The sequence below is a fragment of the Dipodomys ordii genome, unplaced genomic scaffold (genome assembly GCF_000151885.1).
Source record: "Dipodomys ordii isolate 6190 unplaced genomic scaffold, Dord_2.0 Scaffold84, whole genome shotgun sequence".
Classification (NCBI taxonomy): Eukaryota; Metazoa; Chordata; class Mammalia; order Rodentia; family Heteromyidae; genus Dipodomys; species Dipodomys ordii.
The window spans coordinates 6,172,713-6,187,299 of record NW_012267300.1 but is presented as its reverse complement, the minus strand read 5'-3'; the positions used below and the strand labels follow the sequence as shown (position 1 = coordinate 6,187,299).

At 44.7% G+C, this 14,587-nt stretch overlaps 1 protein-coding gene across 1 annotated transcript in view; it reads right to left on the bottom strand.

Annotated features, from left to right (window-relative positions):
- Window positions 1-2,119: 2,119 nt before the first annotated feature.
- LOC105992540 (chromosome unknown open reading frame, human C14orf93) overlaps window positions 2,120-14,587 on the bottom strand; it is a 22,301-nt gene continuing 9,833 nt past the window's right edge. Inside the window, exons 3-7 of the mRNA XM_013025452.1 lie at window positions 13,854-14,174; window positions 5,230-5,291; window positions 4,905-5,008; window positions 3,665-3,777; window positions 2,120-2,714 (exon numbers count right to left, since the gene is read on the bottom strand). Coding sequence (XP_012880906.1) covers window positions 2,295-2,714; window positions 3,665-3,777; window positions 4,905-5,008; window positions 5,230-5,291; window positions 13,854-14,174 — 1,020 coding nt within the window. The 3' untranslated portion in view covers window positions 2,120-2,294. The remainder of the gene's footprint in view (window positions 2,715-3,664; window positions 3,778-4,904; window positions 5,009-5,229; window positions 5,292-13,853; window positions 14,175-14,587) is intronic.

The window sequence follows — 14,587 nt, the reverse complement described above, 5'->3', positions numbered from 1 at the left end:
CTACCACTTGAGCCACAGCGCCACTTCCGGCTTTTTCTGCTTATGTGGTGCTGAGGAATCGAACCCAGGGCCTCAGGCATGCAAGGCAAGCGCTCTACTGAGCCACCTTCCCAGCCCCATCTTCTTCTTCTTCTTATTTATTTTGGTATTGGGGATTGAATTCAGGGCTTCATCATTCTTGCTGGGCAGGCATTCTATCACTTGGGCCACACCTCCAGCCCATTTTCTTCCTTCCTTCCTTCCTCCCTCCCTCCCTTCTGTCTCTCTCACTCTCTTTCTTTCTGTCTGTCTGTGTTGAACTGAGGGCCCTGACCTCACTTAACTGCTTGCTTTGCTGGTGCTGTACCATTTGAGCCTCCAGCCTGGCTTTTTGCTGGTTATTTTGGACATGGGATCTCATGGACTTTTCTGCCTGTGCTGGTCTCAAACTACAATCCTCTGGATTTCTGAGTAGCTAAGTTTACAGATAGTCCAGAGCCACTAGCTCCCAGCTCCCATTGTTTTTTTTTTTTATAAGGTTTATCTTTATAGACTGTTCTCAGCATCATTTATCCCATCCCCTAACTAGTTTGAAGTAAACCTTGTCTGTATTCACTCTAGTTGGACTTTTGTACCTGCTTGTTCCATTTGAGATACTCTCCTGGCCTCTGCCTTTCTCCTGATTTAATCTTCTTTTAGATATCAGTTTAAACACCATTGCCTCTGAGAAGCCTTTCTGACTGCAAGAGAAGGTTAGCTACCTCTGCTGAATACTGGCTTACTTCATTGCCCACTCAATTGACAGGCTTCCCAATGGCATAATAAAACCTGATCATCTAAACACACCAACAGTGTATCCATAGCACCTCACACCTAATAAAGTGTTTTTTGCTGTGGGTCTGTGTGCACGTGTGTGTGCTGGGACTGAGGCTTTAACCCAGGGTTTCAAGCTCTGACTTGGCTTTTTTGCTCAAGGCTGGTGCTCTACCATTTGAGCCATATCTCCACTTCTGGCTCTTTACTGGTAAACTGAAGCTAGGAATGTGTCAGGCTTTTCTGCCTAGGCTGGCTTTGAACCACGATCCTTAGATCTCAGTCTCCTGAATAGCTAGGATTATAGATATGAGCCACCAGGTCTTAGGTGTTTTGTTTTGTTTTTTCCTTCAGTTTTTGAGATAGGGTCTCATGACGTAGCCCAAGTTGATCTTACTCATCTTCCTGCCCCAGCCACCAGAGTGCTAGAATTATAGGCACATGCCAACATACCCTGCTTTAATATTTATTGTATTACTGAATGACTATAAAGCCTTTTATATCTTATCCATTTGACATGTATGTGTGTGTGTAGACACATATACCCTCAAACTACAGCTTGGCTGATAGGTCTAAGAAACAAACCTATATTCTGCTTGGTCACAGGGGTGGAGAAAAACCATTAGTGAAACATGGAAATTCTTTTAATCTCTAATCTCCTGCTCTTGTAAAATGTTTACAATAAAATCTTCCTTATATAATCCAGTAAATAATGGCTATTATACCTAGATCCCAGGTCCCAAATAGTTATGCAGCCCATGGTCTCTTGCCTAGCTCATGATTGAAACTGCCACCAGGTGGCAGTATTACCCTGAACTACTTCTGTTTTGCTTCCACTGCAGAGCCAGACCAGCAGTTAAGGAGAAGCAAGATACCACAAGGGCTGCTTCCCTTGAGCTTTGGGCGAAATGGGGGAAACAACCAAAAGAAAACTCAGAGACAGGAACATGTGTCAAAAAAGGCCCCATGTTTCTTTGATACATCCTTTTCTTATCCCAGGTTCCCTCGAGGCACTGCTTATGCTTTCAGGAATAAGCATTTTTCTAGCTTGCCATTCACAGTGGGGGAGTCACCCCCTTCTCCATGAGTTCTGGTATCCAACCAGAGCTTCTAGCTTCCACTTCAAACAGAGACTGTGTTAAGAAGAGAGGTGGCTCATGCCCATAATCCTAGCTACTCAGGAGGCTGCGATCTGAGGATCACAGTTCAAAGCCAGGCCAGGCAGGAAAGTCCATGAGACTCTTATCTCTAATAAACCACCAGAAAACTGAAAGTGGCACTGTGGCTCAAGTGGTAGAGTGCTAGCCTTGAGCTGAAGAGTTCAGGGACAGTGCCCAGGCCCAGAGTTTAAGCTCCATGATTGGAAAAAAAAAAAAAAAAAGGAGAGAGGCAGATTTGCTTGTTCAGTCTGCAGAAAATATCTCATTGGGAGAAGCCCCGTGGCCCCTCTTTTCTGGGATGTGGGGAGTGGCAGAAGCCACAGTTTTTCTTGGTCAAAGACTTCACTCATCCTTTTCTACTTTGATTTCAATGAATGAGTTCAAGTCAGGACAGCAGGTTTTATGGGGTTGGTCGAAAGATGGGGAGATGGGTCCATTGTCATGGCTTCCTTCCTCTTCGTCCTCATGGAAATTAGGATTATACAATTCTGGGGGAAGGAGCTGGGCTTCCGCAGAAGGCAGTCTGTCTGAAGGAGGTCCATACACACGGTTGGCTTTGGTGCCATGCTTAGAGTTAGCATCCAGGTGGTAGCAGAGCTCTGTGAGGCGCTGGGCCCGGAAGCGAGGAGGGCGGGCCACCCAGACCCCTGGCTCATTAAGACTGTCCTCTTCATCTGACATCAGCTCTTCTGTCACATCCTTCCACAGGCGTTGGTCTTCAGGTCCGAAATGTCTCATGATGCTGGATCGGTTGGCAAACAGCTAAGATAGGACCCCAAAACAGAGATTAGGAAGAGAAATAACAGACTACGGATTTAGGGAAAGGGGTTAGGTGGGGAAGAAGGCAGTGTAAAACCCATTCTTTAAGTCCAAGTTCAGAACTGGTTTGCCCTCTACCTCTGCCTATCTACTTTCAGCCTGGCATCCCTAGTCCCAGATGCCTCATGCCTTCTCCATTATGGCTTAATTAGGATTTAGGATTTAACGTTTTTTTTCTGTGCTCATATTTGGACTTGAACTCAGGGCCTAGGCACTGTCCTTCAGCTTTATTGCTCAAGGCTGACACTCTACCACTTGAGCCAGACTTCCACTTTTTTTCCCTGCCAGTCCTAGGGCTTGAACTCAGTGCCTGGGCACTGTCCTTGAGCTTCTTTTGCTTAAGGCTAGCATTCTACCACTTAAGCCACAGCACCCCTTCTGACTTTTTCTGTTTATTTAGTGCTGAGGAATTGAATCCAGGGCTTCATGCATGCTAGCAAGCACACTACTACATTCCCAGTCCCTTGTTGTTGTTGTTGTTTGTGTTAGTCATAGGGCTTGAACTCTGGGCCTGGGCATTGTCCTTGAGCTCTTCAGCTCAAGGCCAACGCTCTACCACTTGAGTCACAGCACCACTTCCAGTTTTCTGGTGGTTAATTGGAGACCAGAGTCTCATGGGCTTTCCTGCCCAGGCTGGCTTTGAACTGCAATCCTCAGATCTCAGCCTCCTAAATAGCTAGGATTACAGGTATGAGCCACCTGCACTGGGCTTCCTCCCCCTGTTTGTTTTGTTTTTGTGTTTAATTGGAGATAAGAGTCACAGACTTTCCTGCCCAGGGTAGATATGAACCTTGATTCTCATATCTCAGCCTGCTGAGAAGCTAGAATTACAGCCATGAGCCACTGGTGACCAGCTGGCTTTAGCATCTTGAAAGGAAGGCCTAGATCCCTACCCGATACCGGCGACTTCGAAGTTTCTTTTCTTCTTTTTCTTTCAGGCCTTTAAAAGGGTTTAAGGAGTTGCGATACTCCCGTCTCTTGGTAAGGAAATAGGCCACACAGGCTCCTGGAGGAAAGAGAGGAGGGAGGAAGCAGTAGAGTCCTCTAGAGCTGTGGTCCCAGCCCTTTTTATCTTTTTTGACCTCACACTGCTGAATGGAAGGCTGGCATCACTCACTACTGAGACAGTGGGCTCTCCTGCCATACACGCCAGCATCTCTTCAGTCCTGTCTGGTTTAGTACCATCTCCAATATTAACTCTTCCTATCTCCCACTAAAAATACAACTGCCCCTTGTGCATTAAATCTGCCTTATTATCATTCAATCAATAGATATCAATCACTACTTTTTTTTTCTTTTATTGGTACTAAAGTTTGAATTCAGGGCCTTGTGCTCATTCAGCTAGTGTTCTACCACTTGAGCCATGCCTCCAGCCTTGCTTTTTGCTGGTTAATTGAGGCTTGTGTTTTTTTCCTACCTGAGCTAGCTTTGAAACATGTATCTTCTACATTTCAGCCATCAAGCACATTTTCATTTTGTTAGTTGTGGGGCTTGAACTGAGGACCTAGATGCTATCCTGGGGCTAGTACTATGGCTTGAACTTAGGGCTTCATGCTTTTGCTTGGCTTATTTCAATCAATGCCTGTGCTCTACCACTTGAGTGATACCTCTACATCTGGCTTTTGCTGGTTAATTGGAGATAAGAGTCTCATAGACTTTCCAGCCCAGGCTGCCTTCAAACTGTGATCCTCAGTTCTAAGCCTCCTGACTAGTTAGGCTTATAGGCATGAGCCACCCATGTCCAACTTCAAAAGAGCTTTTTTGTTTTGTTTTGTTTTTTTGGTCATAGAGCTTGAACTCTGGGCCTGGGCGCTGTCCCTCAGCTCTTCAGCTCAAGGCAAGCGCTCTACCACTTGAGCTACAGCACCACTTGCGGTTTTCTAGTGGTTTATTGGAGATAGGAGTCTCATGGTCTCTCCTGCCCGGGCTGGCTTTGAACCGAGATCCTCCGATCTCAGCCTCCTGAGTAGCTAGGATTACAGGCGTGAGCCACTGGCGCCCAGCACTAAAGAGTTTTAAAGTATACCATTTTCAGCACCTCCTCCTAAGTCATCCCTATTATGTTTCTCCCCTGACCTTGATGTGGGAGGGGAGGGGACAGAGAATGAGTGGCCATGAGCCAGTTTTCCTCACCTTTCAGCTCCTTATCAGTGTAATTGTGGGGACTGGTGACCAGCTCCTGCTTGAGCTTTTCCAGAAGGAACTTCACGACTGAGATGTTCCAGGAGGACTTGATGCTACCAGAGGAGAATATGGATGAGGCGCTCAGCTTTTAAGGAGACACATGAACAGAGCCACCCAGCACTAATCAATCAGGTGCTAAATTCCTGGGCCTAACACAGGATACCAGGGACAAAGGGGAGAAGGAGGTGGTGGCCTCCCCGTGGTATTGGTGTCCCCTCTGCTTCCCTCTCCTTAGCAAAGTACCCTGTGATCTTTTTCCCTCAAGAGACCATACCTTTCAGACCCATTGAATCTCTTGTCATTGGTGATATGGTTATGCACATTGTGGACCAATTTCTAGGAGGGGAAAAAAACAAAAACAGAATCAAGCCAGGAGTGGATAGAATGAAAACCTTCCTCTGGTACCTATGATTAAATGGGATTGTCCTTGTGGGATTTTCTGCCTGAGTTCTTTCCACAGCCTTGGTACCACTTTTGTATAGGCTGTTTCTTAACTAGAGAGCCAATCTAAGTTAGTTTTGCTCTGTGTGTGTGTGTGTTTGTGCCAGTCCTGGGGCATGAACTAAGGGCTTGGTGCTGTCCCTAGACTTTTTTTGTTCAAGAATAGCACTCTAGGGCTGGGAAGATGGCTCAGTGGTAGAGTGCTTGTCGTGCATGCATGAGGCCCTGGGTTCCATTCCTCAGCACCATGTAAACAGAAAAAGACAGAAGTGGACGCTGTGGCTCAAGTGGTAGAGCACTAGCCTTGAGCTGAAGAGCTCAGGAACAGTGCCTAGGCCCGGGGTTCAAGCCCCACGACTGACCAAAACAAAACAAAAAAAACAACACTCTACCACTTGAGCCATATTCGCACTTGTGGCTTTTTTAGTAGTTAATTGAAGACCAGAGTCTCACAGACTTTCCTGCCCAGGATGGCTTTGAACCATGATCCTGAGATCTCAGCCTCTTGAGTAGCTAGGATTACAGGCATGAACTTCTGGCACCCGGCCCAAGTTAGTATTTCTAATGAAGCCTTCCCTTACCCCTTGTTCTTTTTTCTTTTCTTTTTTTTGGGGGGGGTCTGGTCATGGGGCCTGAACTCTGGGCCTGGGCGCTGTCCCTCAGCTCTTCAGCTCAAGGCTAGCGCTCTACCACTTGATCCACAGCACCACTTCCGGCTTTTTCTGCTTATGTGGTGCTGAGGAATCAAACCCAGGGCCTCAAGCATGCAAGGCAAGCACTCTACCACTGAGCCACCTTCCCAGCAATTTTTAAATCTTCTTTGAAACATATCTATATTTCTTCAAATATAAAGATATCTCCTGAAATCTAGTAAAATTAATGACCCAGGAAAAGGTCTCAGCTTTAGCCACAGCTTTGTATATCCCTTTGCCCATGATCACAACTCCCAGGGGTATACATACTATGGTCTGAAAAGCACAATTCTAAAATACAGATGTGAAAAAAAAATAAAATAACAGATGTGTGAAGTGGAAAGCATCACTAACCTCCCTGTCATGGCACTAAGCAGAGTTGGAGTTTTGTTCATATACATCTAATGATGGGTCCTTCTTGAATCAGCTTAATCTATTGTTGACCATCTTTTTCTTTTCCTTCCTTCCTTCCTTTCTTTTTTCCTTCCTTCTTTCCTTTCTTTCTTTTTTTGTGCTAGTCCTGGGGCTTGAACTCAGGGCATAGGCACTGTCTTTGAGCTTTTTTTTTTTTTCTCAAGATTAGTGCTCTACCACTTCAGCCATAGCTCCACTTCCAGCTTTTTGGTGGTTAATTGGAGATGAGTCTCACAGACTTTCCTGCCCCAGCTGGCTTCAAACTCTGATCCTCAGATCTCAGTCTCCTAATCCTAGCTAGGATTACAGGCATGAGCCACCAGTGCATGACCCAAAATTATCCATCTTAAACTGAAATATTCATATAGTGACTTAGGGTGTTAATTCTATATCTAGAAATCTCCAATGCCATGCCAACTTAGAATAGCACTATCAGCTTTATATAGCTTGCTCTCTACTCTATAAAGAGATGTTACTGCTGGCACCAGTGGCTTATGCCTATAATCCTGGCTAATCAGGAGGCTGAGAGCTAAGAATCTCAGTTCAAAGCCAGCCAGGGTTAGAAAGTCCATGAGACTCTTATCTCCAACAAACTTCCAAAAAGCCAGAAGTGGAACTGTGGTGTTAGTGGTAGAGCCTTAGCCTTGAACAAAGAAGCTAAAGCACACCAGGACACACACACACACACACACACACACACACACACACACACACACACACACACACACACACCCGATGCTACTGTCCTATATTTATAGTTGTTGGCCTAGAACTCATGATCCTTCCGCTTCAGCCACCCATGTACTGGGATTAGAGGTGTGTGCCACCATGTTCAACTTTATAGTTATTTTACCTCTCAGAAATCCAAATGTAAGGAATCACAAAGGATTGTGTGAATGCTGCAGGAAAAATTTTGAAGAGTTTCCAAAGAACGAAGAAAAAAAAGTTGTGTATCTTCCAACTCAAGTGGCTTGGAAGAGAGCAGGTGATAAAAATCGAACCAGTCAAAGGGAAAGGGAAATAATCTCAACACTAGGTGTTAAGACTGTAAAGATGCTGGCTCATGTACCCCTCCCCCCTCCATGAACTATAAATAAATATATTTCTCCAAGGGCTTGCTGGAATGTGCAGCATCCTGAGGAATTAGGCTCCTGGTTTGGACTTTTTGGTTCACAAGATCCCGATCAAGAATCCACAAGAGCTCAGAAGAATGGAGAGATGCCTCTTTGATTCATTTTCAGAGCTAAAGATTGGAACAGTAAAGATCTCCAACTATTTCACACTGCAAACCCACAGTCTAGCACAGGAATATCTTGAACTCTGGGTTTGGGCGTTGTCCCTGAGCTCTGCAGCTGAAGGCGAGCACTCTCACACTTGAGCCACAGCACCACTTCCAGTTTTCTGGTAGTTAACTGGAGATAAGAGTCTCACGGACTTTCTGCCTGTACAGTCTCTGAACCGTGATCCTCAGATCTCAGCCCCTTGAGTAGCTAGGATTACAGGCATGAGCCACCAGCACCCATATTTTTTCTTTTTTGAGACAGGGTCTCCTTAGGCAGCCTACACTGGCTTGGGCTTGTGATTCCTACCTAAGCCTCCTTAGTTCTGAAATTGCAAGTGTGCCTTGCTATACAGGGCCTAATTTAGCACAGTTCTCCCCCTCTTTTTTAAACAGTACTGGGATTTGAACTCAGGACCTGTGCTTGGTGCTCTACCACTTGAGCTATGACTCTAGTCCTGATTTTTATTCTAGTTATTCTTATGACAGAGTCTCACCTGCCAGGGTGCATACTCATATGCCTGAGCCCAATCTACTACTTTAGGCTTCACAACAATTCAGACACACACTAACATATTCTCAGATCTCAAGTTTCCTGAGTAGCTAGGATTACAGGCATGAGCTCCTTTCTGTGGAGCTCGGAGCCTCATGGACTTTTCTGCCTGGGCTGGCCTGGATCTGCCATTCTCCCAATCTCAACTTGGGATAACAGGTGCACACCTCTACACACTACTGTGAGTTGAGAAAGAATCTCAGGAATTTTTCTGCCAGAGCTCTTGAATTGCAATCCTCCACTCTCAGTCTCCCAAGTAGTTAGGATTACAGGTGTTAATGTCACGATCCCACACCTGACTTCAGTTTTGACTTTTTTTTTTTTTTTTTTTGCCAGTCCTGGGGCTTGAACTCAAGGCCTGGGCACTGTCCCTCCCTGAACCTCTTTTGCTCAAGGCTAGCACTCTACCATTTGAACCACAGCGCCACTTATACCTTTTTCTGTGTATGTGTACTGAGGAATCAAACCCAGGGCTTCATGCATGCTAGGCAAGCACTCTACCACTAAGCCACATTCTCAGCCCTCAGTTTTGACTTTTTAAGAAATTGTACTGACTTGTTGAAGGGCACTGGCCTGAAGAATGACTCACTTCCTAGACTTGTCCTGTTGCTTCTCGCCAATGTCCTTCAGTTTGTTTCTCTGTCACAGAACTTTCTGTAAACTGCACATCAGATCTAATATTTATTTTTTTTTATGTGTGTGTGGGAGGGGGAATGAGAAGCAGCTAGAATATATTCTAGGTCCCATAACTGACTATTAGCTATACTAAGACTGCTTCTAGAAAATGGGTGGTGGTTTTTAAAACATGATTACATTTGCAACTTCAAATGTACACTGAACAATTATTTGAAGAGAAGAGAAGAAAAAGCAGCAGCCAGTAGCCCATGACTGTAGTCTTAGGTATCAGAAGGCTAAGATCTGAGTTGTTGTTTTGGGTTTTTTTTTGCCGGTTGTGGGACTTGAACTTGGCCTGGGCACTATCCCTCAGCTCTTCAACTCGAGGTTAGCACTCCACCACTTGAGCCACAGGCCACTTTCAGCTTTTTGTGCTTATGTGGTACTGAGGAATTGAACCCAGGGCCTCATGCAGGCAAGGCAAGCACTCTACCACTGAGCCACCTTCCCAGCCCCAAGATCTGGTATTTGTTATTTGAAACCAGTCCAAGAAGAAAAGTCTATGAAACTCTTATCTCCAATTAACCAGCAAAAAGCCATTTGTGGGGGCTGGGAAGATGGCTCAGTGGTAGAGCACTTGCCTTGCATGCCTGAGGCCCTGGGTTCAATTCCTCAGCACCACATAAGCAAAATGAAAAAAGCCGGAAGTGCCGCTGTGGCTCAAGTGGTAGAGCTCTAGCCTTGAGCTGAAGAGCTGAGGGACAGCGCCTAGGCCCCACAACCGGACCCCCCCCCCCAGAAAAAGCCATTAGTGGAGCTATGTCTCAAGTAGTAGTGTGAGCAAAAAGCTAAGGCATAATACGTAGGCTCTGAATTCAAGCCCTAATATCAACAAGAAAGAGAAGAGAAGAGAAGAGAGAAGGAAGAAAGGAAGGAAAGAAGGAAGGAAGGAAGGAAGGAAGGAAGGAAGGAAGGAAGGAAGGAAGGAAGGAAGGAAACAAAGAGAGAAGAGAGAGAGCAAGAAAGAGTCTGGGTACTGGTGGCTGATGCCTGTAATCCTAGCTACTCAGGAAGCTGAGATCTAAGCTTTCAGTTTGAAGCAGCCTGGGCTGGAAAGACCCTGAGACTCATATCTCCAATTAACCACCAAAAAGCCAGAAGTGGAACTTTAACTCAAGTGGTAGAAAACTAGCCTTGAACAAGAAAGTTAAGGGAGAGTACCCAGGTCCTGACTTCAAGCCCCAGGACCAACACATGAAAAAGAAATAATTAATTAATACTGTAACCTATGTGGTAATACCTGGTAATATGTAATCAACAGTTTTATTTTGTTTTGAGACAAAGTCTTGCTAGGTAGCCTAGGCTGTCCTGGAACTTGAGATCCTGCCACCTGAATCTCTCAATCATTGGAATTATAGTTGTATACCACCATACCCAGCTGCAAAAGAAGATGCCAAACACTCTATGATAGGCAGCAAAGCTCCATGCCTGGCCCTGTGGATCCTTGTCAAGCACTATAATGGGAAGGTTGATGAATAAGCACACTCTCTGGTCAGCAGGTCCACCAAGTTCTCCAAAGGGAAGAAAGAAGCCAGGTCTCAACCCATACCTCTTTTTTTTTTTTTTTTAGTGTGGGTAGTGGTGTAGGTGCTGGGCTTAAACTCAGGGTCGGGGCAATGTCCTTGAGCTTTCAAAAAAGCTCAAGGTTTGCATTCTTACCACTTGAACTATAATTTCATTCTCAGCTTTTTGCTAGTTAATTGGAGACAAGAGTTTCTTGATTTTATTGCCCAGGTGAACTGTAACCCTCAAATCTCAGCTTCCTCAGTAACTAGGGTCACAGGCATGAGCCCCTAGACCCAACTCAGAATAGTTGATTTTATATGAATTATAATTATTACACATTTATTTACAATTCAAACACTAAGGCTTTAGGACATCCCTTAAGGTACATTACTAGCAGTAGCAGCAGCTCTCGCAGACAACAAATCCACGACAGAAGCTAAATGCAACCCTTGTTCTATTTAAGCAAGATGTCCTTGAATGCAACTGAAACTCACAATGAAGATTAGAGACAAGTCCATACTGATTATGCATGGTGTCTTCCTGAGGAAATAAGAATTTCCAATGTGAAAATAAATCAAATGAGCCTGGTGTCAGGCTTATAACGTAAGCAACCCTAGCTTCTCAAGCTTAGGGTTTGAAGGCAGCCTGAGCTGGCTTCACGAGACTCTATCTCCAAAATAGCTAGAGAAAAGCAGGGCTGGAGGTGGGGCTCAAATGGTAGAGCAGCAAGCAAGCAGTCAAGCTGAGTAAGCAGAAGGGCCTAGTGCCACCAAAAACCCCCACAACATCTCAAAACCACCACAACAAAAACAAATCGAAAAAAAGGGGTTAACAAGAATAGGATCTTTGAGCTCAACTTGGTGGTATAAGCCTGTAGTTCCAGCACTCAGGAGGCTGAAGCAGGAAGATAGAGAATTCTAGCTAGTGTGGGCTACATAGTTAGGTCCTATTTCAACAAACAAACTAATAGGACCTTTATGAATAATGAAAAGGAGAATGGAAGCAATATAAATAAAGACGGTCTAAGTGGTAATTGGCTATTCTTAAGTTTTGCTAAACTTGTCACAAGAAAAAATGGACCAAGTGGTCTGATGGGATATAAGTTGCATGTGACTCATGGCTTCCATTCTCAACCAGGACTGGATTCTCAACCATTAGGGCTGGATTCAATGGCTCATACCTAAAATCCCAGCTACTTGGGCAGTAGAGATCAGGATTATCATGGTTTGAGAGTAGCCCAGACAAAAAGTGAGACCCTATCTTAATCAAAAAGCTAGGACATAATGGTTCCTATCTGTGATCCCAGCTACAGGGAGGCCATAGGTAGCAGTTATTTTCCATTGGCCAATATACAGAGAATAGAAATGTCTAAGTCAGAAGGGACATTACATGATTAACAGAAAGAAGCTTTTGGGGTGACATGGGTCATCCCATTGTACTCATAAATTTGTTGAATCTTTTGTACAGCTACTTAAAGATAATAAAAATATAGCTGGGTGCTGGTGGCTCATGCCTGTAATCCTAGCTACTCAGGAGGCTGAGATCTGAGGATCATGGTTCAAAGCTAGCCCGGGCAGGAAAGTTTATGAGACTCTTATCTCCGATAAACCACTAGAAAACTGGAAGTGGTGCTGTGGCTCAAGCGGTAGAGCACTCGCCTTGAGCTGAAGAGCTGAGGGACAGCGCCCAGGCCCAGAGTTCAAGCCTCACATGACCGACAAAAACAAACACATATATGTATATATATATATATATATATATATATATATATATATATGTATGTATAAAATAAGTTAAAAAAGATGTGCTGAGGGCTGGGAAGGTGGCTTAGTACAGTGCTAGCCTTGAGCAAAAGAAGCTCAGGGACAGTGCCTAAGCCCTGAGTTCAAGCCCCAGGACTGACAAAAAAAAAAAGATGCACTGGACACACAAATGGACATATGAAATTGTAATCCCCTTGTACAACTTTTTGAAGATTAAAAAATATAAAAATAAAATTGGGTGCCAGCTACTCAGGAGGCTGAGATCTGAGGATCACAGGTCAAAGCTAGCCCAGGCAGGAAAGACTATGAGACTCTTATCTCCAATAAACCACCAGAAAACCAGAAGTGGCACTGTAGCTCAAGGGTAGAGCACTAGCCTTGACCTGAAGAGCTCAGGGATAGCACCTAGGCCCTAGAGTTCAAGCCCCATGACTGACAAGAAAGAAAGAAAGAAAGAAAGAGAAAGGAAGGAAGGAAGAAAGGAAGGAAGGAAGGAAGGAAGAAAGAAAGAAAGGAAGGAAGGAAGAAAGAAAGGAAGGAAGGAAGGAAGGAAGAGAAAAAAAGAAGAAAGAAGCTTTTGAAAATAGAATTGACCTACAAGACTCTGACCATTCCAGAATTAAGTTTTTCTACTTGTGTATGATTTGTTTTTATACTACCAGATATAGGCAAACACTATAGCACTCAAGCCACACCCCAAGCCCTTAACCTCTGAGAGATTAACCTGTGAACTGTGGGGCTAGAATGTTCACTGGAGAATGCTCAGCAGAATATCTGTTTCCACAGACCAGGTGTGATTAGCATTTTCCCCATCTTCCACCCACCTACTCACCAATGAATGGTAACAACCAATTTCAAGTGGGTTCCCAGTGTTGTCTGGGGCAAAATTACTCCAGGTTGGAACTACTGCCCTACAAGATCTCTAAGACAGATGGGTTGCTAGACTGGGAGGGAAGAGGGGAGATCCAACTCAATAGGATATTCTAGGGCTCCCGCAGCTGCAAGACTTTGGAAGTCTAAGTTCAAGTTGTCTCTTCCCTGGCTGCCAAGAGCTCTTACAATGATTAGATACTTCCAAACCTCTATATGGTTATGGAAATATGGGGAGATGTAATTCTTTAAAGAGAAGATAATTGGCCAGGTGTTGATGGCTCATGCTTGTAACCCTAACTACTCAGGAGACTGAGATCTGAGGATTGTGGTTGAAAGCCAGTCCAGGCAGACAAATCTGAAAGACTTATCTCCAATTAAGCACTACAAAGCTAGCAGTGGAGCTGTGGTTAAAGTGATAGTGTGTCAGTCTTGAGCAATAGAACTAAGGGACATTGTCCAGGTCCTGAGTTCAAGCCCCAGGCCTTAAATTAAAGAAAGAGAGAGGGGGAAGAGGGGGGAAGGGAAAGAGAAAGAGAAGATAATTGTTCTACCTAGAAAAACCTAAAAGCTGATCTGATACAGAGGCACAGTTTATACCTAGGGCTACATTGTAGCCCTATACATTGTAGCCCACCTTCACTCTTCACTTCTCTTTCCAGACAGAAAAGACGGAAGAAAAAGATTGTAATGGAGCTTACTTACAGAAAGTACCAGATCCCGCTTGCGCCTGGAGTTCTTCTGGCCACTCCCTCTGATCCTGCACGGAGAAGCAGTAAACCCTAGCGAGTGTCTCAGCTCCCCGGTGCTCCCAGGGCCTGACTCTTCCAAGGAACTGTCCAATGCAACGGCGGCACTGAGCATGTCTTCTGGGCGAGGTGGTGGAAGCTTGGTTCCATTTTCTGGCCCTGTTTCTGAGGATGCCCGCTGGATAGCCAGTTGTGTGGCTGGTGAGAGCTGTTTGGCATAGGCAGGGACCAGTACTCGTTGTATTGCACCCTCAGAAGCCACATAGTCATCTACCAGCTAAGAATATAAAAAAGAAGTCTATTAGCCAGCTGATTCTATGCAACCATTATTCTTGCGTCAAGAATAGAGGATAGTGTGGAAAAAAGGAAGGAACCTAGCAGTCGTCAATGGTCAGTGGCTTGTTACACTGAGTCTCCTATAGAAGTATGGGCCATGCAATTGTAACCCCTCTGTACAGTATGTTCACAAATAAAATAAAATTAAATTTAAAAAAAAAGAAGTATGGGCCAGCTATTTCTGGTGTGCACAGGACCAATGGTGTTGCCACAGGGCTGTCTACAAAAATGAGATACATTTCTGATGTTCTATTTGTGAGTCATTTATAGTTTGCTCTAAGTATAAGAAATATAGCTAGGGGGGCTGGAAAGGTGGCTCAGTGGTAGAGTGCTTGCCTTGCATGCATGAGGCCC